The sequence below is a fragment of the Procambarus clarkii genome, chromosome 29, assembly GCF_040958095.1.
Source record: "Procambarus clarkii isolate CNS0578487 chromosome 29, FALCON_Pclarkii_2.0, whole genome shotgun sequence".
NCBI classification, from domain to species: Eukaryota; Metazoa; Arthropoda; class Malacostraca; order Decapoda; family Cambaridae; genus Procambarus; species Procambarus clarkii.
Genome location: NC_091178.1, coordinates 1,138,395 through 1,165,583, shown reverse-complemented (window position 1 = coordinate 1,165,583; position 27,189 = coordinate 1,138,395). Strand labels below are relative to the sequence as shown.

At 39.5% G+C, this 27,189-nt stretch overlaps 1 protein-coding gene across 1 annotated transcript; it reads left to right on the top strand.

Annotated features, from left to right (window-relative positions):
* Positions 1 to 742: 742 nt before the first annotated feature.
* LOC123764939 (sphingomyelin phosphodiesterase) lies at positions 743 to 23,097 on the top strand. The gene is made up of 13 exons (XM_045753163.2): positions 743 to 899; positions 4,252 to 4,387; positions 4,667 to 4,829; positions 7,100 to 7,255; positions 7,765 to 8,000; positions 12,814 to 12,972; positions 13,448 to 13,642; positions 13,903 to 14,073; positions 16,288 to 16,406; positions 17,878 to 17,951; positions 20,969 to 21,048; positions 21,409 to 21,516; positions 22,720 to 23,097. Exons 1-13 carry the CDS (start codon positions 872 to 874, stop codon positions 22,877 to 22,879), a joined length of 1,785 nt encoding a protein of 594 aa, XP_045609119.1. The 5' UTR covers positions 743 to 871; the 3' UTR covers positions 22,880 to 23,097.
* The last annotated feature ends 4,092 nt before the right edge of the window (positions 23,098 to 27,189 follow it).

Genomic DNA, 27,189 nt, shown 5'->3' with positions numbered 1-27,189 from the left:
AATCTTCAACCTACTCTTTGTTCAACAGACAACCTTCAAAACATAATAAATCTTCCACGCTATTAACCACTGCACTGCGCCAAACAAATGTTGTTTTGAGAGTTGTGCATTTTTTTTTCCAAGCACATTAACCCATTCAAACAGTAAACCATCCAAGCATAGAAAACCCCTCCATATTAAGCCTCAAAACCCTACAATCATAGTAAACCAGTTGCAAAATTTGAACACTCAAGAATCAGCAGAACTTACTAAATTGCTCAAAAAAACATAAAAAACTGACCTAAGCAACAGTATTAAATAGATAGCCTAGTGCTTGAGCACTGTACACGATAAGATACTGCTATTTACAGTATTATGGTTTATGATGCACAAGAAAAAAAAAAATTAATGTTTTCAGCAATCCCTTGCAATAGTGTAAGTTTCTACTCTTGTCTGATGGACCCTTTTGGCTGAAGGTCAATCAAAACACACATTGCCTTTATCTTTCCCTAATGCCTTAAAATATAGTACTGTGTTTATAATTGTTTTCTATTGCTTTTATGGCTATTAACAAATAATTTCTTTAATATTCGGACAAAATGTACCTAATTACTGAGTTTAATGCCTAATGAAAATGTGTATTGTAATTGTAAGCAGGTTTATAATGGCAATATTTCAGTTATATAAAGATAAGAAGTATTGTTTGTGTGGGAACTAACCAGCTGGTAGCAGGTGTCATTTCCCACATGTAATGCTTGTAGAGCCTTAGCAGGTACTTAATTACATGTCAGCAAATACAATAGTACCAGTGGTAGTGTTGTACATAGTAAGCATCTCCCATGACTTACTGTGGACAAGTCTGATTAACAGGACGATATACACTGATTGAAAAATGTATTACTTTGTTACAGCTATTTTAGGTGAGTAATGAGTGCAACTTTCTACAATTTTTTGTATTATAAATCTTAATGGATTTATAAAAATCTTATAAATCTTATACTTTTGTGGTATAACAAATATTCTTCCTTTGAGCAAAAAATAGTGTTGAGGCAAGGGAGTAAGGACAATTGCAGTTGTCAAGAGGACCATTATGTTTGTCTGTTTATTACCATAAATAATCAATATTTACCCGAGGATCACAATCTCTAGTGGCTTCAACACGACCTATTGTCTGTTGGATTTTCAACTGAAATACTGTTTTGACAAAGAGGAGATTCCATGGGTTTATTACTCTATGAATGAAAAAGCATATCTTGTTGTCTGTCCTATATTGTGGCTTGGTGAGCTTGAAGCTCTTGCTCATTGTGTTAAACTGAACCTTTCAAAGAAGTGATCTAGATTAATTAATTTTAATTAGTTCAGTACTTTAATTAAAGGTATCTATATCAACCTTGTCATGTCTGGTTTATAGTGTTTTTAATCCTGTGGCCCTCGACCTTGCCTGGTATGAGAGGGCTTAGTCCAGACTAAGATCTTTTCTGGGGGGAGCCCCGTCGGCTCCTCGGAGCTTTACCAGGCTGATATGCTAATGTCAGACTTTGGTATCAGTCATGTGTATGGAGTTCTAGGGCCTACCGGGGATCACGGCCAGAACCTGGCCCCCTCAGAGAGGCAAGGGGAGCAATGGCCTATAGAAACCCCCGTGTGGTTGGAAGCATTCTATGTCTGCTATCGACCGGGTCAAGCATCCAGAAAGGTAAGCATTCCAAAACAAACCCCTATTCTGGTTAAAATTGCTACCAAAAGCCGAACTAGTGGATAGAACTCTCCAACAGAAAACAAGCAAACTAGTATGATGTCACACGTCACCGCACCGCTGTCTGCGCAGTGGTGCGGTGCGGTATCTGATCTTAGAAAGTATGCCAACAGTTTTTTAAACTTTTTTGATATATTTAAAATGTGTCCCTGGAAATTCAGCTTGTGGTCAATGAGAACGCCAAGGAATTTGCCATCTACTTTGTTACAAAAGTGGGTATTGTTTATCCCGAGATTTATTTGATTTGAGGATTTATTGCCAAACAAAATATAGAAAGTTTTGTCAATGTTGAGGGTGAGTTTGTTGGCAGTTACCCAGAGATGGACTTTATTTAGCTCAGTATTCACTGTGACATTTAGAGCAAGGGGGTCAGGACCGGAGTAAATGAAGGTCGTTTCGTCAGCAAATAGAATTGGTTTGAGGTGTTGGGAGGCATTTGGAAGGTCATTAATGTAGATGAGAGAGAGGAGAGGGCCAAGTATGCTGCCCTGAGGAACACCAATGTTGATGGGTAGGGTGGGAGAAATTGAATTATTCACAGAAACATACTGGAGCCTGTCAGTAAGGTAAGACTTAAGGTATTGCAGGGAGTGACCTCTGACTCCATAATGATGTAATTTAAGAAGAAGGTTTTGGTGGTTGATAGTGTCAAAAGCCTTACGCAGGTCTACAAATAACCCAACAGGGAATCATTTTTATCGAGAGCTGCATGTATCAAATTAATCATACTAATAAGTGCATCGTTAGTGCTTTTTTTGAGTCTGAAGCCATATTGGCAAGAACTAAATATATTGTGTTTGGCTATATAAGAGTAAAGCTGCTTGTAGAATAGTTTTTCAAATATTTTTGACAAGTTTGGCAGAATTGATATAGGTCTGTAGTTGTTAACATCAGTGAGATCACTACATTTGACTCCATATACAGTTTCAAATGTAGATATGATAGAGCCCAGTATGCTCAGGAACCTGTACACCAGTTGAGAGGCAGTTGAGAGGCGGGACCAAAAGCCAAAGCTCAACCCCTGCAAGCACAACTAGGTGAGTACACATCTATGGATCATCCAATAAAATCAGCAGACTTCTAGATGTTACTACTGCTCGGCTTAGACTCGGTTACAAGTATCTCTGGGAATTCTCATTATCTGCTGATGTAGACCTGACCAAATGTAAACTGTGTCAACAAAATTATTCGCACACCCTCCGTCACTATGTGATGGAGTGCGAAAAGATACGTGAATTCAGAGACAATTCTATAACCAATGTTCATGAGATGTGTAAATATTTCGTTCAAAATGATCTGCTACCAGAAATCTTAGCCAAATATCCCCAGTTTGCTAACTGTAGGTAGTAACTAAGTGACTGTAACCTATCCACCGCTGCCCACTGGATGGGGGGCGGTGTGCAGGACAAACATATCAATTGTGACACTAGCTCTCCACATATGTCAGTTGCTTAATTAAATTAGAAACTGTACTTGTTGTTCGATCTCGAGCCCATTGTTGATGTGACGACTTATACTGAATTTTGTAACTAGCTCATCGAGAGCTCATGAGCAAATTGAGCTCATCGAGCTCAACTTGCTTAGCTAAATGAATTGTGGGGTTCAGTCCCTGAGCCCATTTTGTGCCTCTGTAACCCTTTCCACTGCCGCCCATAAGATGGGTATGGGGTGCATAATAATTGAACTAAACTAAACTCCTAAAACGAGGCCCAACAGTTCCAACAAATTCATTACGTCGTCCACAATGACCAGACAACTACCAAACTCCAGAACTGACTGACGGTTTGAATGATGGTGATTTTGGGCTTACCCTTCTCTACGTCTGGAGGATTATTAGGGGCAACAACAGTTTATTGACCAACCAGCAAGCATACGCTAATCCAGAGAAAATCTCTGGACCATGTGATGGTTCCGCTAGACTGGAAATAGGCAAAATTACACATATTAAAAAAAAAAGCAGAAAAATCTCGGCAGAAAACTACCGTCCGATTAGTTTGATCTCGGATAAATGCAAACTTATGGAAAGAATCCTAAGGGTGGACAGTGGAAAGAATCCTAAGGGTAGAGTGTCCTAAGGGTACCCCTCGTGTACTGTGAGGTCATTTCCTTTTTAACGTGCAGCATGTTCGTGATATGCCCTACATGAAAAGTCTTGCATTTCCTCAATACTGAAGAGCATGTTCCAGTCTTACTGACCATTTGCAGAGTTCATGTAGATTGTTGTGTAAAACCTCAATATCGCTTTCGTTTCCCACTTTACCATACGTCTTGTTATCTGAAAATCCAATTACGTAGTTTGTGATTTTGCAATTATATCATAGATGTAAATTACAACAAGTGGTTGGCTCTAAAATGTAACCTAGAGCTATTGCGCTCAACATTTTTCTTGTCAGGTTACCTTCCATTTAGGACGTCCCTTTGCTTTGTTTTTTTTAATGTTTCTTTCTTTTTTTTCTTCATCTTTTCATAATGTTTCTCATTATGGTATTTTTACCGTTTATTCTACGTGTGCGCAGGTGCGTGTGGCATGATGGTGGCGGCCTCCGCCGTGGCGGGTACTGGGTGTAGCGACCACCGTGTCGACGGGGACCCGCCGCTGCCACCTGTACACTTCCTCACACACGCCGCCTTCCACCCCTTTCAAGAATTCAAGTAAGATTTACAGCTTAAATTTTTTTTTAATTTTCTCTTTTGCTTAAGAAAATAACTGGAGCAATGCTAAATGATGACAATGAATTATTTAATAATCAGCACCCTACATAACAATAGCCAAGTTCCGCCTTGCATCTCAAGCTTCACAGACATTCCCATTTTCTCCTGTGGAGAAATATTGTACAAAAAAACTAATTCTTAAATTGTTAACAAATATCATTATCATAATTTGACTTTTCCGAAGCAATATGGTATTGCTTTATCCTTCTCTTCACGCAGGGATATGACTTGTTTAGAATGCAAATCAGCTGCTGCAGCTTTGGACACTTTGATGGCTGAAGGAGGAACTGTAGAAGAGCTCGAAAATCTGGCCATTACTGAATGCATTAACTTCAACATGTTTCCAAGTGATGTTTGCTCTAGCATGGTCAAGTTGTGTGGGGTAAGTTTAGGCTGTGACAGATGCACTCTTAACGGGGCAAGGGAGGTAAGGGGGTAAGGCAGGCATAATGAGGGAACACATTACGGACGTGTATGCTACGAGTGGTGGGGCGATAATTAGGCAACACGTCCTTTCAAAATAATTTCGGTTTTCGCTCGTATTCGCGCTACGGCCAAAAACTGACGTAATTTGAAATGAAATCGGCTCACGAAAGTGATGTGCTGTCCCGTTTTCTGTTTGGGTCCTCCAGCTTAGTCTGTTAGGTTAGGAGAGGAAACTTTCAATTAACGTTTTTCATGACGTTTTGAAACTTTATGAGAATTTCCTGCCCACCTAACCTACCAGAGGACCCTTAACTTCCTGTTTTGGAAAAAAAAAATCCGAAATTAATTTTTCATTGTTTTCATTTTCAAATTACGTCAGTTTTCAGCCATACGGACAAACGGCCAAATTCAGACGTAATTTGTAAGAGGACAGGTTTATTACAAACCTACCACGATGCTCTACTCTAGGGCGGCCTCATAACTTACAAACATACCACACAGCTAGGACCCTCCAGGCGGGGCGGGTCAAGGTCAGGCCCACAGGGAAAGTAATTCCACAAATTAACCTGTTCAGAGTATGATGTCAGCCTCCTCCACACTGGACTCAATGAATAAACCGTATCGATTCTTTACAAATCAACCTTCACAGTAGCTCCTTTTACGCATAATAAAACCCTTGGCACTGCGTATTGACATTTAATTTAATGAGATACCCGCTCACAAACAAGATACTCAGGCAGGCCCAAAACCTCTGAAGGAAGTACACTTGAAAATGTCCTTCACCCCCCCCCCACCCATCATAAAACATTAAATTACCCACAGCAAGAGTTATCTCAGCCAATACACGAGCAGTCACACGCGTCCTGGCCACGAGACACTATGGAACCGACTGAACACCTCGTTCACACAACAGTAACACTAGCACAATATACCCATTCCCATCCCCTACCTTCTTACCCTTGACTTACTAAACCATTTGGTTATAAGAGCTCTAATATCAAAATCGTGCCAGATAAAAATTATTGGACGAAACAGTTAGATTTCACTCACCCTGTAGTCATTTATAGATTAAAAATTTCATATTTACACTGGATGAAACTTTTTAACTACAACTCAAAACGAGAGAATCTGGACTGAAATGTATAGTTCAATCTCGTGAAATTATGGTTCCAATATTTTATCATGCGTAACCTACAGAAAATCATGCGCCTGACAGATCTTCTGTATCTTGCTATTATCCCTTGTCCTCTATTAGTGTGACTTACCAGATTACCATTTATTATTGATCTGCCTCTGCCACAGCTGAGAAAAATCAGATGGTGCAGAGTCCTTTACAGAATCACTCAGATCACATTAATCAACGTCCAGCATCGAAAGAAATGCTCAGTTTTGTTGAGTATTTTGTCATGAGCCTGTTAATGTTAGGTACTCTAAAAAAAAATTATATTCAAGTTAATACTTAGTTGTGTCCACTGGTAGCTTCGGGCAGCACCAGCCGGGTCATGTGCACACTCTTCACTCCCGCCAGAAGAATAACACTAATATCCAGCTAATGTAATAACAGACAATCATTAATTATGTGTTTTCTTAAATACAAAATGTTAAAGTGAACATCCTCTAAAAATAGGCTGCAGGTACAATGTAAATGGTACATTGTACAAAATCCAATATCATGCATAGCATTTAGGGGCACTTCTTATAGCTTAAAAATCGAGGTATCCGTAAAGATTGTTTAGCGATTTAGAAACTTACAAAAAATTGTAAAATTTAACGAGGTTTTTAAAACATGTGGAGATACACACAGAAATCACAATAGCGTGATATATCGAGTGAACAAATCCACGCCTGGGATCATCCCGGACGTAGGTTCGAACCCTCAACTGGCCCATGTGGATTTGTTCATGTGGAAATATTGTAGGTAATATGTAAGTATGTACTGCTGTTCAAATTTGATAATTTATAAGAACTAGGGAAAAGTGGTGATTAGAAATGATAACGGAGGGATATTTTGAGCACAAGCTGAATAGCTGTCAGCTGTCATATGTTAGGAAGATGAGATTTATGAATTTAGTTTGTAACAAAGAGAAAAAATAAATGTTGAGCAATTATTACAATTTTAAATATTATAATTATTATTTTTAATATCACACTACTCAGCCTTTGGTACAAAGTGCAAATCCCAATACAATAACCCCATTATAATTAAGAGTTTTCATGCACGTGCAGGCAGAAGTGCTCTACGTGCTCAACAATACTGAGTACAACTACGACACCGTATGTGGCTGGCTGCTTGGTGGCCACTGCAAGAACACAGAGCTTGAGCCCTGGACTATAGAGATACCTGGAGGGAAGCCTGAGCCATATCACCCAGAACCTGAGCAGGTCAGTGCTGTAGCCTCACCAAGTGTAAGGAGCGAGTTCTGAAACATTCTTTTTTTTTTTTTGCTCCTGTGTTAGGAACTAGCTATATATAACTAGGTCATAACTGTTAGTGAATCATAACATCCTGCTTCACATACTGTACATATATTTTATCCCTTAATTGTTACTTCCTCTTAAATGATATTCCGAGTCACCTTTTGACTGATGAAATGTTGCTACACGATTGGTTATGCTTTATAGCTATTTATCCAGATATGACATATGCCTGTAATTGATTTTCTTGTAACCGGTTGTAAAAATATTGATATACAGTATTGTTAGTTGAATAAGCTTGTAGTTTGAAAGAGAAAGTAATTAAAAAGTGATTGACATGAAAACCTGCAAATTCAACCACATCAAATATCATACAAGAATCAAGGAAACTGCAGAAAGCCTATTGGGTCATACGTGGCCGTACCATCAAATTCATTCCAATATACTAAATTCATGTCCTTGTCTGCCCTTTTCAGCCCACTCCTAATGTACTGAGGATCCTGCATCTGACTGACACCCACGTCGACCTCCTGTATGATGAAGGCAGCGCTGCATACTGTGACCATCCACTGTGTTGTCGGCACGCGTTTGGCGACCCTGGTCCAGGCGAGGCTGCGGCCGGACACTGGGGCACACTGGCCAACTGTGATATTCCGCTACGCACGCTGGAAGACATGATTGCTCAAGCTGCTCTCACCAACCCAGATCTTGTGTAACAATTTAACTGTTTACAAATGTTATGGTTATAGCTATAATTAACGGATCGGTTCCCATAGTCAGGAACAGGAGTCTTGTTAGGCTTACCGCAGTCCCCCCCCCCCTGGGTCAACTACTGACCCTCTCCAGAAAGCAACCCACAACAGTTGCCTGACTCCCGCTTGTTACGTGAACAGAGGCATGGGGCATTAGTGAAGCCAAGAGTTAATTTGGACGCCTTGTAAAATCAGACTGAATATACCTGGATGAACTGGATAGCCATGCCAAGATAGCTTAGAATTCTAAGCCTTTTGACTATTAAACCTGAAAGTTAGTTCTGAACAGACCTCCAGCCATATAAGTCTCCTCCCTATCGAGACGATTTCCCCGTCATAAGTTAGACCCATCAGGGTAGAACGGTTGGTCCAGATCCAGAAACGCACAACAAACTTATGTGCAGGTACAAAAACAGAATTCATTTTATAGCATCAACTCAGAGTTCTGGTTGGCAGCTTCACTCAATGTATTTATAAAAATGAAGCTATATAGGTTTAGTGTGTTGGTGCTGCCACCTGGTGGCGGTCGTTTGGTAGTTTATCTAGAGCGTTAAATAGCGGTCCTGTACCGTACCAAGTAACATGTGGACATGTTTTGAATTGTTTTTAGAATCAACCTTCTGAATGTCATTCTGGGTTGACATTGATTTATGAGCCAGTGGGGTCTCTTGCTTTAGGTAGCAACTGCACACTGTGCCTCAGATCTACTTGTTGTGTTAAGCTGTAGATTTATATTTATTTAATCTATCGTTAGTAGTATAATTTGTTTACAAGAATTCTGCTATTTTAAGACTTTTTGTCATACTGGTCCCCACTCGTAAGTCCTTCCCTACGAGGAGCTAACACTGCTGCCGATCACTTTCATTACTTCATCTGTATGACTGCTAAAACAAATCTTTGAATTCTGGTTTTGTAATTTTATAGAAGCTCTTTATCAAATTACTTTTACTTACCAGAGATTTGGTAATGGGTTTTAAGCCTATCAACTTCAGGAGAGTTATTAGGGCCTCACAAGTGCTTGCTTGACCAACCAGCAAGAATTATTTAACCCTACACATTGTCCCGAGATAACGTATCCACTTACAGCATACACACTGAGGAGCGAGGTACGTACAAACATACACGAACCTGTCCCCAGGAGCCCACATCAGAAGGATATCATCTGTGGTATATGCTAGATTGACCAACTTAAGAACTGCCTTTAGAAACTTTTGTAAAGAATCGTTCAGGACTTTGTATACCACTTATGTCAGACCAATCCCGGAGTATGCAGCTCCAGCCTGGAGTCCATACCTTGTTAAATACAAGACAAAGTTAGAGGAGATTCAGAGGTATGCCACCAGACAAGTCACAGAACTGAGAGGTATGAGTTACGAGGAAAGGCTACGAGAATTAAACCTCATGTCACTGGAAGACTGAAGACTTAGGGGAGGCATGATAACCACATAAACAATTTTGCGAGGAATTGACAGGATGGACAAAGACAAACTATTTAGCACGGGTGGAACACGAACAAGTAGACAGGTGGAAACTGAGTACCCAAATGCGTCACATTAGAAAGAACGTTTCAGTGTCAGAGTAGTTAACAAATGGAATGCATTAGGAAGTGATGTGGTGGAGGCTGACTCCATACACAGTTTCAAATGTAGATATGATAGAGCCCAGTAGGCTCAGGAATCTGTACACCAGTTGATTGACGGTTGAGAGGCGGGACCAAAGAGCCAAAGCTCAACCCCCGCAAGCACAACTAGGTGAGTACACACACGCGCGCGCGCGCACACACATCTGGGGAACCGGTGGTTGTGTGGACAACACGCTGGACACGTAATCCTGTGCCCCGAGTTCGATTCCCGGCGCCGGCGAGAAACAAAAATGGACATAGTTTCTTTCACACTTATGTCTCTGTTACCTAGCAGTAAATAGGTACCTTGGAATTAGACAGCTAGCTGTTACGGGCTGCTTCCAGGGTGCGTGTGTGTGTGAAAAAAAAATTAGTAGTTAGTAACAGTTGATTGATTGACAGTTGAGAGGTGGGCCAAAAGAGCAGAGCTCAACCACCGCAAACACAACTAGGTGAATACAGATCCAGAAATGCACAACAGACATATGCATGTGCAAAAACAGCATTCACTTTATAGCATGCTTATAGATTGAAATGTAGATATGATTGAACCCAGTAGGCTAGAAGTAAAGTACAACACTTGATTGACAACTGAGAGGCGGGACCAAAGAGCCAAAGCTCAACCCCCCGCAAGCACAACTAAGTGAGTACAACTAGGTGAGTGCACACACACACACACACACACACACACACACACACACACACACACACACACACACACACACACACACACACACACACACACACACACACACACACACACAACAAAAACAAAAATAAGGCAAGAAAGAGAAGGGTGGGCAGACTGCATATTTTTGGATTGTCAGAAAGCCTTTGATACAGTGCCACACAAGAGGCTAGTGAAAAAAATGGAGATGCAGGCTGGAGTGAAAGGGAAGGTACTCCGTTGGATACAGGAGTACCTAAGTAACAGGAGACAACGAGTCAGTGTGAGGGGTGAGGTCTCAGATTGGCGAGACGTTACGAGTGGAGTACCGCAGGGGTCAGTCCTTGGACCTATACTGTTTCTGATATATGTAAATGATCTTCCAGAGGGTATAGAATCGTTTCTCTCAATGTTTGCCGATGATGCAAAAATTATGAGGAGGATTGAAACTGAGGACGATAGTAGGAGGCTACAAGATGACCTAGACAGACTGAGTGAATGGTCCAACAAATGGCTGTTGAAGTTCAACCCGAGTAAATGCAAAGTAATGAAACTAGGCAGTGGAAATAGGAGGCCAAACACAGGATACAGAATAGGAGATGAAGTACTTAATGAAACGAACAGAGAGAAAGATCTAGGAGTTGATATCACACCAAACCTGTCTCCTGAAGCCCACATAAAAAGAATAACGTCTGCGGCATATGCGAGGCTGGCTAACATCAGAACAGCGTTCAGGAACCTGTGTAAGGAATCATTCAGAATCTTGTACACCACATATGTAAGACCAATCCTGGAGTATGCGGCCCCAGCATGGAGCCCGTACCTTGTCAAGCACAAGACGAAGCTGGAAAAAGTCCAAAGGTATGCCACTAGACTAGTCCCAGAACTAAGAGGCATGAGTTACGAGAAAAGGCTACGGGAAATGCACCTTACGACACTGGAAGACAGAAGAGTGAAGGGAGACATGATCACAACCTACAAAATCCTCAGAGGAATCGACCGGGTAAACAAGGATAAACTATTCAACACTGGTGGGACGCGAACAAGGGGACACAGGTGGAAACTGAGTACCCACATGAGCCACAGAGACGTTAGAAGGAACTTTTTCAGTGTCAAGAGTAGTTAACGGATGGAATGCATTAGGCAGTGATGTGGTGGAGGCTGACTCCATACACAGTTTTAAATGTAGATATGATGGAGCCCAGTAGGCTCAGGAATCTGTACACCAGTTGATTGACAGTTGAGAGGCGGGACCAAAGAGCCAAAGCTCAACCCCCGCAAGCACAAATAGGTGAGTACACACACACATTCATCTGAAGGAGGGGAGAATAATGAATTTAGGGATATACCCATAACATGCGAAGTAATTAGGAAGGGCATTGACAAACTAAGACTCAAAAGCCCCAGCTGTGGAGGACATTCAATCCAAAGTCTTCAAGGAACTGGCAGAAGAACTATGCCTACCGCTGAAATTACTTTTCACAAAATCTCTGGACCAAGGGGTAGTCCCTCTAGATTGGAAATATACAAATGTCACTTTCCAAAAAAGGCAGAAAGAGCTCAGCAGAAAACTACCGTCAGATCAGCTTGACATCACACATCTGCAACCTCACGGAGAGAATCCTAAGGGAGGGAATCATTCATCTTTCAGTGAACAATCTTGTATATACTACACAACATGGGGTTGTTAAATATAGATCCTGCCTTTCAAACTTGCTCACATTTTTGTAAACGGTAACCAGCTACTCAGAATTGCCTACACCACAATTGCTTACGGAAATATCAGTAGGAATACTTAGAACTATGTTCAGGACTAAAGCATACTTTCAGTGTATATACACCGAGAAATGGGGTACAGTTTTCGGTATGTACACATCCCTGTTGCAGCATAGGAATATCACATACTGTTTATAAACTGCAAAGAGTGCACCCTACTGTCTCTCTCTCTGGCTAGCAGAGTGAGACACTCAACTAGTAAGACCTTATTACAAAAATTATACCGGTCTTCAGTGGTAGCGGCATCTCTTCACATTTTTTATTTTAATATTCTGCTACTTGTGGACAGGACACTTAAATACCTTCAATAACCTATATATCTGGTTTAGTGAGGCTTCTTCCATTCACTGCCATTAACAAGTTATATAACAACTGGCTAGATTCAAGATATTGCTGCTGAAATCATTGCGGGAACAATATTACGACTTCGAAATAACCTATACACCTAGCTTACCAGAACCATATAAACCATGTCATGTAACCATGTACGAAGGCTTCAAAGTTGCCATCTTGGGCCGGTGGTATTTCATTAGTTCACACTGATTATCCAATGTTACTCTGGCTACTGAAGCCTATTCCTCAACTGGATGAAATCTCAAAATCATTAAATGTTATTTTTATGAATTTTTAAGTAACTTGACCCCCAGCTTGCTTACCGTTAACCCATATTCCTTGTGTTCAACTTACTAACACAACATCCATCATTTAGATATGTAACTGGCGACCTCCCAGCCCATGATGTGTGGGCCCAGGACCATGCCAGTAACTTGGCTGCCATAAATACCACCAACAACATTCTCAAGCAATATTTTCCCGACACACCTGTCATCAGTGCTCTTGGCAACCATGCGTCAGCACCTGTTAACAGGTGAGGAAGAAGACTTGAGTTTAAAGTCTCTTTAAATATTTAAGAGTGAATGAGCACTGTGGATATATGAAACTTTAGAAACGAATTCCTATTGCATTTTTCTGTGATTATGACCTAACACGAACATTTTTTTCACAACAATTGTTACCAAACATTACTTAGTTAAGTACCCATGGACGTGGCAGGAATATCATATTGAATTGTAGGACGCCATATTGAATTGTCATATTGAACATGATATTGTAATATTGAACATGATATTGTCATAATGAACGTGGACGTCATATTGAATTGTCCTGGTTTATAAAAAGGTATAAGAGATGAATAAAATCCAATGTCATTGCTAGTCTTCGGAATCATTGCATTTGTTCCATCTAAACTAATGTTATTAATTTATATATTATTAAACAGTGTGATTTTTGCTACAAGTACAGAAAGATTGTTTTATCGAGTATTACCTTGCGTACACTGGCAGCTTCGTAATACCAGCAGCGTACAGTGATGGTTGGAGCATGAGTTGGTTGTACGACGGTGTGGCCGACATGTGGGCACACTGGCTGCCAGAGGAGGTCTTGGCTGACGTACGACGAGGAGGATTCTTCTCCTACTCCCCGCTGCCTGGTCTTCGTGTTGTATCCATCAATATGAACTTCTGCAATACATTAAATTGGTTAGTTTTGTAAGCTTAATACAAATAAAAAACTATTTCTAAACAGGGCTTCCATAGTGTGTGTGTGTGTGTGTGTGTGTGTGTGTGTGTGTGTGTGTGTGTGTGTGTGTGTGTGTGTGTGTGTGTGTGTGCGTGTGTATAATCCGTTTCGAGTGAGAGCTTGGTACAGAGAGTAAGAGGTGTACAAGGAGCGAACATCACGGCCTGGGACAATATGTATAGAGCGTGAGGCCGACACTGGTGACAACTCTGCTCCTCAGGTGGCTGCTGCTGGACAACGAAGACCCGGTGCAGGAGCTCCAGTGGCTCCTGGAGACCCTGGCTGCAGCAGAAGCGTCTGGGGAGGTGGTTCATCTCCTTGGTCACATCCCACCTGGGAATAGTGACTGCGATCATACATGGAGTCACGTCTTCAATCAAATTATTGTCAGGTAATTAAACACTACAGGTACTGTAGTCTTATTACTTCAGTAATGCTCACTTCTGTGCTGTATAGCCTTCCTCTGCTGTATTACTTGTGATTTTTAAATACATTATCATCATGGAAATTTCATATTACTTAGGCTACGGGAACTAAACCTCACGTCCCTGGAAGACAGAACAGTTACGGGAGACATGATTACCACCTACAAAATTCTGAGAGACAGGGTAGACAAAGACAAACTATTTAGCATGGGTGGAACACGAACATGGGGACACAGGTGGAAACTTGGTACCCAAATAAGCCACAGAGACATTTAAAATAACTTTTTTAGTGTCAGGGTAGTTAACAAATGGAATGCATTAGCCAGTGATGTGGTGGAGGCTGACTCCATAGTTTCAAATGTAGATATGTAAGAGCCCAATAGACTGTACACCAATTGATTGCCAACTGAGAGGCGCGACCATAGAGCCAACACTCAACCCCCGTAAGCTCAACTAGGTGAGTTTATTAGATATATATTCTGAACAATGACACATCTAGGAATTTAATTTGAGGAGAGAGGGAATAAATTAGTTGTAGTTTCTATAAAGTATTATAAAGGCAGATATTTAATTGTTGTTTTGCAATTTCTTAAAAAAATGCCAAATCTTGCTAAAAGCAAAATAATGACTGCAGACTTTTGTAAGTACTCGCACATTAACATGCTCTAAACTATTTTCAAGTGTGTGATCTCATCGGGAGGAGATGCTCAGCTGTCCTCGCCTCTTGCGTCTCACACTCTAAAAGTTTATTTCATTAAAAACAGAAAAATACATTAATTACCTAGACACTTTTCAATTAAATAACAAACAATAGGATACTATAATGCTAACTGGCAAACAGATTTATACATGAAACTTGTATATTTAAACCAAAATACAATATTAAATTGTTCCTATATTCTCATTTAAAAAGTTCTTTCTCTTTACTGATAATTTGTAGCAATTGTTCTAGAAAACAAGAGTTGGATTTCTGCACATTTTATACGTGAAGATGAACAACACTGTTGAACTTAATACATCTTATTCAGATGTAACAAAAGGTCTGACTGTCCCCTTTGTTATGTCTTCTGTGTCTTCTGGTGACATTGATACAGTCAAGAGTATTCGAGTAGTTCGCTTTCTTCTATCTTGCTATTTGAAACATACTGTGCATACTATAATTTAAAACATACTGTGCATACTATAATATGAAACATACTGTGCATACTATAATATGAAACATACTGTGCATACTATAATTTAAAACATACTGTGCATACTATAATATGAAACATACTGTGCATACTATAATATGAAACATACTGTGCATACTATAATATGAAACATACTGTGCATACTATAATATGAGACATACTGTGCATACTATAATATGAAACATACTGTGCATACTATAATTTAAAACATACTGTGCATACTATAATATGAAACATACTGTGCATACTATAATATGAAACATACTGTGCATACTATAATATGAAACATACTGTGCATACTATAATATGAGACATACTGTGCATACTATAATATGAAACATACTGTGCATACTATAATATGAGACATACTGTGCATACTATAATATGAAACATACTGTGCATACTATAATTTAAAACATACTGTGCATACTATAATATGAAACATACTGTGCATACTATAATATGAAACATACTGTGCATACTATAATATGAGACATACTGTGCATACTATAATATGAAACATACTGTGCATACTATAATATGAGACATACTGTGCATACTATAATATGAAACATACTGTGCATACTATAATTTAAAACATACTGTGCATACTATAATATGAAACATACTGTGCATACTATAATATGAAACATACTGTGCATACTATAATATGAAACATACTGTGCATACTATAATATGAAACATACTGTGCATACTATAATATGAAACATACTGTGCATACTATAATATGAAACATACTGTGCATACTATAATATGAGACATACTGTGCATACTATAATATGAAACATACTGTGCATACTATAATATGAAACATACTGTGCATACTATAATATGAAACATACTGTGCATACTATAATATGAAACATACTGTGCATACTATAATATGAAACATACTGTGCATACTATAATATGAGACATACTGTGCATACTATAATTTGAAACATAAATGTAAAGCAATATTGACAGGTACGAGTCAACAATTCGAGCAATGTTCCTTGGACACACGCACAACGATATGTTGCAGGTATATTATGACCCAGATGACGACACCCGCCCGGCAATTGCAGCATTCGTCACTCCCGCAGGTACACAACAATTATAATGATCTCAATTTCAGTTCTAAATTTATCCAGAACAATATATTTTTAAGACAGAATAAATGAGTCAGTAAATTTACCAATCTTTCGCCGACTTAGGTTTTTTTTTATGGGAGTAAAGATATGGAGATTCCCAAGTAAAGGAAAAGTTATAGCAAAGCCCTGTCTATCCCGCACTCTTTTCAACACAAAGACTTACACGCTCCCCCAACATGGAGGATACATCACATATGCGGATGACGTTACTCAATTTACCTGCCATACAGGACAGTCACATACAAGGCAGTAACAGAATTTATAAACAGCTTTGAGAAGCATTGGAAAATAAGTTCCAACAAACAAAAAATCAATATAATACACATACTGTTAAAATAAATCGAGCCCATTATTCGTGACAACAGGCCAATCCAACAAACGAATGTAGGCAGAATACTGAAACTTAAGATTAATAGAACAGGAATAAAAATTCACATAAATAGATGATAAACAGAGCAAACGCAGCTTTAGACAAACTGTGAAAATTCCGAATATTTTGCACAAGGCTCTACAATAGACGCATCTAGAATATCCTCAAGCATATGCCTACATACCCTAAAGAAAACTAATATGCACAATCTACAGGCAGTGCAAAGCAAGACGTTAAGAAGGTGCAAAACACTGTCCACTATTATGATCAGACAATCCAGGGGCCAGGGGCCAGAGCTCCCGTGAATCCCTGAACATACAACCACTGAAAATCAGACTACAACAGCAAGCCACCAGGGTGTGGAACACGATCAAAATGTTAAAAGACCCATTACTAGGAAGGTTACTCCAAGAAAAGACGCCCCATTCCCACAGTTGGTGGCCCAACTGTGGCCACCAACTGGCCCTCGAAACAGCCAACCTCCCTCAATACATAATCCCAAGAGGAAACGCGGATCACAAAACCCCAAAGACAAAAAACAGAAGATGACCCTGCAAACAGAATAGCAAAACATGTACACAAACATTAGAATGTGTATAAATGAATGCTACACACCATTCATCTATGAACATCTATACATGTTGAAATATATGTGAGAAACCTTAACAAACACTCCCAACTTTCTGGCAAAAGAGAGCAAGCTTAGTTTAACTGCCACACACCGTACCAACAAGTAGGACAGCCCGCCTCCTACCATCTCACACTTCATTCCACATTTCAACAACTTTTCCTTTTCCTGTACCTCTTCATTATCTTCACTAAAAACTCTCCAAAATTCTTCCCCCCTCCCCTCCCCTCCCTCGCCCGCTCATCAGGGAAAGACGTGGAAATAATTTTGTCAAAATGAGATCCCACAGATGGAACGTGTAGTATTATGTATTGTTTTGCTAGCTAATACCAGCTATTTATTGTTTACTGCAAGCGTCAACTGCAATGACTTACTCTGCCTTTATATACTATAATCAATATGGTGGCAAATAACATTGTTTGCAGGAGCCACGGGCGGTAGTAGTAACCCGTCGTACAAGGTCTTCATGGTGGACGCCGGTCACAACGACGCCACTTGGGTACGTACAGACGCCGCCTCACCACAAGTCAGTTTAGTTTCGTCACCATTTATTATATAGCCTCTGTCTATTTTGAGTAGAGAAAACTGATCTTTCATCTGTGTTGATCTTTAAACTTATTATATAATAATTAAGGATTTCTGAGATATTTAGCTTAGAATACTATATGAATACTCTGTGAATACTATATTTTGTGTATATTTTGTGAATACTATAGCAGTCCCCGTGGCGCAGTGGTCAGACACTTGCCCCGCCCATCGCGAGCGATTTGGCCTGGGTTCGTATCCTGGCCGGGGAAGGCTTGACTGGGCGCCAGTCCTTAACTGTACGCCTCTATTTTGCTGAATAGAGGCGTACAGTTAAGTATTTTGTTGAACTGAACTGAAATCCTTGAAGATGTTAAATATCAAGTCTCTGCACACACATACTCTCAAGTGTTCTCCACATCTATAAAGAACACTTGAGAGTATGTATGTGCAGATATGGAGTTAGCTCTGACGTAATTCCATATCTATAAGTCCACTACGGGCTCACCATAGCCCGTGCTACTTGCAACTTATTGTTCCGAGTATCTGAATCTAAAACAGCAACAACAATCATATCTACAAAACTCTGAATTGCAATGTCAATCCTGACCTTAAGCGTTTCCTAGAAGGCTGTAATAGAACTAACACTCACCACACAAGAAACAAATACCTCTTTGATATCCCTAGAGTGAGACTCAACCACAGCAGAAGTGCAATCCAAATCATGAGTCCCAAATTTTTTAATGACCTCCCAAATGTAATTAAAAGCTGAACATCTCCCAACCAGTTTAAAAGAGAGACTAAGAAATACTTACTTAATATCACGTAATTATTATCTTATAATCAATACCATGTAACTAATTTCACTCACATTTTCCCTTGTAATAAGTTAGTTTGTGATACTCTTATCATAATTTTGTATTTTCTAAGTACCTTACCTTGAGGTGCTTCCGGGGCTTAGTGTCCCCGCGGCCCGGTCGTCGACCAGGCCTCCTGGCCTGGTCGACGTATTATGTACTATCTATCGTATCGTATTATGTACTATTATGTATGTATTATGTACTGTAAGTATTATGTACTTTCTACATTTATTGTCATCTAATTTCTTGCATTTCTTTGTTAATGTTTTTACTCATACCCTTTATGTTCCTGGTTAATGTTTAGTGTTGACCCAATAACCTTAAATTACTATATTACTCTATGTTCTGTTACGTTCCAGAGAAAACGTTATGTGAAAGAGTCCAGTTGTTCTTCTAAACTACACCTTGTATTTCCATTCTATTATTAATAATGTAAATAAACTACTGTACTGTTGCTAGAACTATTGACTCCATATTGTAATAGTCTATGCCTGTCATCCTTAAGTATCACCTTTTTTTTCATTCATTTGTTATTTTCCATAAACGTTCTCATTTTGTTAACTTACTTCTCCTTTAGTATTAAGTGCTTTATCCCCTCACACCTTTAGTTAAATTTGTTGTCTATTTATTTTATGTTTTTGCCCGAAACGTTTTGCGTAAGAGTGGCTTCATAGATTGTGTAACTCCTGTCCCTACAATTGTACATTACTATTATGTTCTTTGTACACACACATTCTTTTGGATAAACATTGAATTAAAAAAAATGTGTCCCCAACGAGTCTTCTCTCACACGTCTTGAAAGTGGTCAAAGAGGTACAGCAGAGCAACGTGTCCTCAGACCAGGTCCACTCCAACCAGCAGTCGACCCCAAAGACGCATTCATCAATTATAAAATGCTGTTCATTCAAAATAGGAATTTTCTCAAATATAAGTTAATATTATTATATATTAGCATATTGTGCATATTGAATATATATTATATATTCCGGAAGTGCTCAGACGTCATCAGTTGTGAGTTTTTATTTATTTATTTATTTATTTATTTATATACAAGAAGGTACATTGGGTTTGTGAGAATACATAGCATGGTATTTACAATCTTGTAAAGCCACTAGTACACGCAGCGTTTCGGGCAGGTCCTTAATCTAACAGATAATTTTAAGTAGGTAAATTCAAGTGTCGCGTCAGACTAGAAATAAAAATGAATTTTGGAGAATTGATCTTTGAATTACCATCAACAGTGAAAAGAAACGTAAGAAAGATCGAGAAAATTCGTGTTAGAATTATTAATCTTACTTTTTCGGTCATATATATATATATATATATATATATATATATATATATATATATATATATATATATATATATATATATATATATATGTCGTACCTAATAGCCAGAACGCACTTCTCAGCCTACTATTCAAGGCCCGATTTGCCTAATAAGCCAAGTTTTCATGAATTAATGTTTTTTCGTCTACCTAACCTACCTAACCTAACCTAACCTAGCTTTTTTTGGCTACCTAACCTAACCTTACCTGTAAATATAGGTTAGGTTAGGTTAGGTAGGGTTGGTTAGGTTCTGTCATATATCTACGCTAATTTTAACTCCAATAAAAAAAATTGAACTCATACATAGAGAAAAGGGTTGCTTTATCATTTCAGAAGAAAAAAATTATAGTAAACATATTAATTCAGGAAAACTTGGCTTATTAGGCAAATCGGGCCTTGAATAGTAGGCTGAGAAGTGAGTTCTGGCTACTAGGTACGACATATATATATATATATATATATATATATATATATATATATATATATATATATATATATATATTATACTTTAATTTGCAGGGAAGAAACTTAAAATCGAATATTTTAAGAATTGCGCACAGTGGTAACCCAGAGGTGAGAGAAGTGCTCCCTCCAGGGGCATTATGAGCGCAGATGAAACAAAATTTTCTCACACACTGGACTAACCCATTTTGTCACTACTGTAGTAACATATTTTGATTTAGTCGGCTGGCAGGAAAAATATCATGCCTGAATTACTCAGAAAGAACAACAACAATGGATTTTTCCAACAAATTATTAAAATAATAACACATGATCCAAATGTTGGCGTGATGTTCCAGAGCGTTGTGGACGTGGAGACGTACAGCATGAACATGACGGAGGCTAATGAGGAGGGCGGTGCTCCAGATTTCCAACTGAGGTTTGTTATAGCTCTTCAAGTTCAAGTACGTTTATTGAAACAATATAATACATCTCAAAGGGATAGAGTAGCCTACTCTATATTCCTCCCTCCCTGTTAGAGCTCTTAGCATGCGTGGGTGTGATATGTTGTCAGTTCACTGCCCCGTTAACTGTACCGTGTGTTGAACTGTTTTGTTGTATCCCCAGTTAGTGTACCGTGTGTCCCGTGTGTAGAATCAGTGTGTCAGTGTACCGTGTATCCCCGTTAACTGTATCGTGTGTTGAACTGTTTTGTTGTATCCCCAGTCAGTGTAAGGCATTACAAGTTATATTTTCGACACCGAGTGATACTTATGTGTTTGTGAAACTCTCTTGACAGATACTCAGCTCAAGACTCCTATGGTGTTACTTCCCTGACTCCAGCGAGCCTTGACCAGCTTGTGCTAGACTTAGCTACTGATGAAACACTTTTCCAAAAATATGAATGGTAAGATATAATATATTTTCATATTTATCATTTGTATTATAGTAAATTATAGTGAATCTTGTGTGATGTGCTGTACTGCCTCTATCTTACCCGAAATACTTCTCATTTTATCTCAATTAGAATCATTTCTTAATATTTGGACAGAAAATAATGACTTTTTCTGAGCAAAGGTCACCGGCCGGGTCGGTGTCTGAGGCAATACCCTCCACCGGAGACTGCCAACTCCAGCCTCGGCCAGCGATACATTCCAGCTCCCGACACGTCCAGGAACTTTCCAAAATTCTCACGTTAGACCATAATAGGAAGACGGCAAACGCTGGAGAATTTTCAATCTACCCTTTAATGACCATCAAAAGCACGTTCGTCTACTCTCAAACATCGGTTCTTGAAGTCAAAATGTATGCCAAAAATCGCTGGGTTACTCTTAACACGTTATTTAAATGGCCACTACCGCCATCTGTTAGGCAGCAGACTCATATTACAGGAAGAATTAGCTGCAGGAAATATCTACCTTCCAGCAGGCTCCTCATCTGCCAGTATGTTACATCTCGGTACTGCGGTACGCCGTCTTTCCTCAACACCCAGAAAATCGAATATTTTCAAATTTACTGCTAGGTGGAGAGGCATCAAGTGAAAGATACCGTGTCCAAGCATCTTTGTCCTGCCGAGGATATCAAACCCGGGACCTCTGAAGTTGTGACCCGAATGCGTTGAATTGGCATCAGCACCTTCACAATTGCTTTAACAAATGTTTAATCTATTCCAGTACTTTACCACTTACTCCATGTGCTGGTAATTTCCTTGTCATGATTGATGCGTAGCCGAGCGAATATCACGAAAAACCTTAGGGTCACGAAAAATTTAAAACAAAAGCTGTGTTTTCTAGTTAGATCTTGAGTTGAGAGGCGAGGGGGGGGTCTGGCAGCGGCTTGGCTGACAGGTGTCGGGGGTCCAAAGATTTTGATAGACTCATGGATACAAATTTACTGCTAGGTAGAGAGGCATCAAATAAAAGAAACCGTGTCCAAGCATCTCTGTCCTGCCGAGGATATCAAACCCGGGACCTCTAAGTTGTGACCCGAATGCGTTGAATTGGCATCAGCACCTTCACATGCAAGCGAAATCACAATAATGCTAACCATGTTATTATACTTTCAATTATTTATTTAAAGTCTTTGTTATAAATCAAATGAAAACTTCCAGGAATACACACAATACTTGGGCAGAGATACCAGATGACTGGAGCTGTGACAAGGACTGCCTCAAGGCAACTGTGTGCAGGCTGGTCACCGGCGACTCTTCCAACCATGATCCGTGCCTCCGCATTGAAGCCATTATTGATGCAGCTCACACTTCATCATAACCAAGTCCAGATTGTCTTCCCATCAAGATTTCTCAGACTAAATTTTTATAAAGGCTATTTTCTCGTATGGTATTTTTATGGTTATGTTAAAACCTTAAAAGAAGTGTGATTCTTGGTGTACTAATTATTGAGCAGTTACGAGTCTGAATTTATAATCTGGTTATGTTTCAAGAAGCTTTTATTAGCATAATTAGCTACAATAAAGTTCCTGTTCCGTGTGGGTTATTTTTTATCTTCACCACAAGACTACATTCTAAGTTTAACTCTCTTTTCCACTTTCTTAGCCGATTTACCAGATATCGGCTAAGACAGACATAGTCGATATCTGGTTCCCGTTATACCAGATATCTCGGCACACACACATGATCTAACCCTGTATTTCTTTAACAACTACGCGCATCCTCTGGAAAAGTTATCAGTCCATCAGGGATCACTTAAATTATGACAAACACAGAAGAACACAGATCTTAGTGTCATTTGCACATTTGATATGGGATGTGTTATGACCCCTGACTTCTGGGTATGGTTCCTCTGCTTTTGCAGTTGTTAAATAGATATAAATGCGGCCTTGCCAACTACAATCGTCTAGGGTAAAAATGAGACAACCGCTTAACAAGCAAAGCAATATACTTTAAGTAAGGGTAACAAAGGAAAATACAAACAATTAAATGAAACACAGGTAGCTAGGAATCACCAGAATTATTATAACAAACATATAATGAGGTATATTATATTATAGCACATATAAGTGCTCCTATGAGCACTTATCACTTGATTCAATCTTACATGAATAGATGGGTATGCAAATAATGGTCTTGCCAGGCAAGTAGCTATTTAAACTGAACTAAACAGGCACTTTTGACTTAACTCATGATACAGGTCAGCATCAGACAACCTCCCACATGCCACTGACTCGGCTAGACGCCTTCCTCGGTGGCGTCTACATATTACCGACTTATTATTATTAGCCACATCTTTATTGACAAAATTTAATTACAATTTTGCCTAATCTGAGGATTTCAATTAAGTCTTATTAAAGTGAGGATAATGTTGGTATTCACTGTCACGCAGGACAGAGGGTCACGTACAAAACAATAGGTCTAAACTGTAGGCTGAAGCACATACTGTATGTATCATGGTTACAATCAATGTTTTAATGTATGAATATGTAAAATCAACTTTCTATTGTGTACTGCGACACAAGGGCAGGGATGGGTTCATAAGAGATGCAGCTTAAAAATAATATTAAATTGTTTTTCATTCTTTAAAATGGACAAGCAAATTTTTGGATAAATTGTTAGGATGTCGTCCAGTACACCAGATTCAATGAAATACTTACACAGTTGGTGGTACAATAGGCAAGGATGTCTAAAAAAATTTACGGTTTCACATTCAACAATATAGTGTTCTAGTGAATGCAATAAAGGTTTATCACAGAGTTTACAATCTGAATATTCTGGTAGTGGCTCAGCCTCACTAACCTGCCAGATGTGTCTATAGCCAAGGCGAATTCGCGTAATGACTACATCACATTGCCTGGTCCGGTTACTGTGCTGACCATACAAAATACCTATTATTTCAAAAGTTGTCATAGCTTTTAATACTGCAGCTTTCAGGTCTCTGGGCATTTCTTAATTCTTCTAATCTGAATTAATTTCTTTAATTTGTATGTTTCTAATAATTGCATTAGATAGTTCAGTCATAATCAATGTTTTCTTTCCTGCAAGCCTCATTGGTCAATCGATCTACAACGTCATGTTTTCCAACTCCAACATGGGATGGGATCCACACAAATTTTATACAATAGTTATTATCATTGGCAAACATTACATTCCATTTAATATTACAGGCTACTTCAGACATACATTGTGATGGGTTATTTATGGACTGTAGAGCACTTTTAGACACAGAATATCACTCCACCACCATTGACCTTAAGGTACTCGGTGACTAGATAAATACCCAATAGCTCAGTCTGTCGTGCTTGCCCAGTTGTTCAATCTCTGTGTACTAGACATGATCATTTCATTGCCTTTATATATTACACATGCACAACCTGTGCATGTGTAGTATCACTGGCAAAAATATCTGGCAAAAAATATCACTGGCAAAACTGACAGCGTTATAAACCTGTTGAATGACAATGCTATCTCGCTTTAGAAACATTTTAAAGCGCAGGCAAAAGCAATCATCCTTGGTCAAGTTTCTTGTAAGTAAGTAAGTAATTATCAAAAGAAGGCACCAAACCGGGAAGGCTATGTAGCACCATCAAATACGCAAAATAATCAGAGGGCGCTAAATATCACCAAGGATGCCAATACGAGAACAAAAACGCATAAGGCGAACGATATCAAAAGTATCCGAGTCACCAAGAATTCTATCGAGGGACAGGTGACCGCGAGGGGCGGTCGGAAAGCAAGGCACACGCTCGTCCTGGAAGTCAGGACATTCAAGAAGGACATGCACGACCGTAAGAGGGACAATGCAACTAGGACAATAAGGAGCAGGGCGGCGCTCCATCAAGTGACCATGGGTTAAGCAAGTATGGCCAATACGCAACCTCGCCAGAGCTGTTTCCCACCTCCGGTTACGGTGGAAGGAGGACGGCCACGAGGAAACACAACATTTAAGAGTACGTAGCTTGTTACCAGTAACAGACAACCAAGAAGCCTGCCAACGGGTAAGGACTGAGGAATGGATAACCGGGTAAAAGTCGGAATACGGAATGCCTTTACGAGAGATGGGACAAGAGCGGACAGCTTCCTTGGCGGCAGCATCCGCTTGCGGGGGTTGAGCTCTGGCTCTTTGGTCCCCCTCTCAACTGTCAATCAACTGGTGTACAGATTTCTGAGCCTATTGGGCTCTATCATATCTGCATTTGAAACTGTGTATGGAGTTAGCCTCCACCACATCACTGCCTAATGCATTCCATCTATTAACTACTCTGACACTGAAAAAGTTCTTTCTAACATCCCAGTGGCTCATTTGGGTACTAAGTTTCCACCTGTGTCCCCTTGTTCGCCTACCACCCGTGTTAAACAGTTTATCTTTATGTACCTTATTGCTCTGAGAATTTTGTAGGTAGTGATCATGTCTCCCCTTACTCTTCTGTCTTCCAGTGTCATGAGGTGCATTTCTCGCAGCCTGTCCTCGTAACTCATGCCTCTTAGTCCTGGGACTAGCCTATTGGCATACCATTAAACTTTTTCAAGCTTCGTCCTGTGCTTGACAAGGTGTGTGTGTGTGTGTGTACGTGTATAACACACACGTACTTATGTGGTACGTATGTACTACATAATTGTAAGGCGTTTGCTGAATTAGAAAAGTCGGCTAGCAGTCCACCCTTAACGACACAATTAACTCATTACATAAAAAAATACGTGGCTGTGCAACAGTGTGTGGGAATTGGGGAACTGGTGTGCATTTAGACGACTGGTGAGGACCAACAATGACGTAGAAGGATGGCACCAGCGTCTGAATCAAAGGGCAGTGAGGGACAACTTAGCTTTATATATTTTAATCCCCTTACTGTACCGTGAGGCGTCCCTGGTAATCTTGCAATACCAACTGGTTTCTGATCAAAAGCTAAAGTCCAGTCGCCGCAAGGGCAATGAAGAGAAACAGGAACATTTGTGGAAGCTTTGGGGCCGTTACGAGGAAAACCAGATAAGCACCTCACAGTTCCTCAATGAATGTTCGCGTTTTATCCCAGGAAGTTCCTGAACTAGAATTAGAAAACAGCAGTCTGTTTACTGGTTGTTATTTAACTTAAGTTAGTTGTAAATGATAATGTAAAAATAGCCACTGAGAACTGATGAGTTGCCCAAGACTTTTGCTCGTAAAGAGGGAATTGATTACAAACTTGAACTGCCTTTGAGCAGCCTGAGGGCAGCAATATCCCAGGAACATCAACTAAATTTCGGAGACTTGAAGCAAAGTGAAATTCACACCAGTTACTCCATCTATCATCATTCTATTATGCAGGAAGAACCGCACGTCTATGGGTCATCCAATAATGTTAGCAGACTTCTAGATGTTACCACTGCTAGGCTTAGGCTCGGCTACAAGTACCTCTGGGAGTTTGTAACATCTGCTGATGTAGATTTGACTAAATGTAAACTCTATCAGCAGAACTATTCGCTTACTTTGCGTCATTATATAATGGAATGTGAAAAAATCGCGGAATTTAGAGATAACACCATCAATAGTGTCCAAGAAATGTGTAAGTACTTCATTCATAATGATGTGCTGCTCGAAATCTTAGCGAAGTATCCAAAATTTGCTTACTGTAGGTAATGCTGCACTGTAAA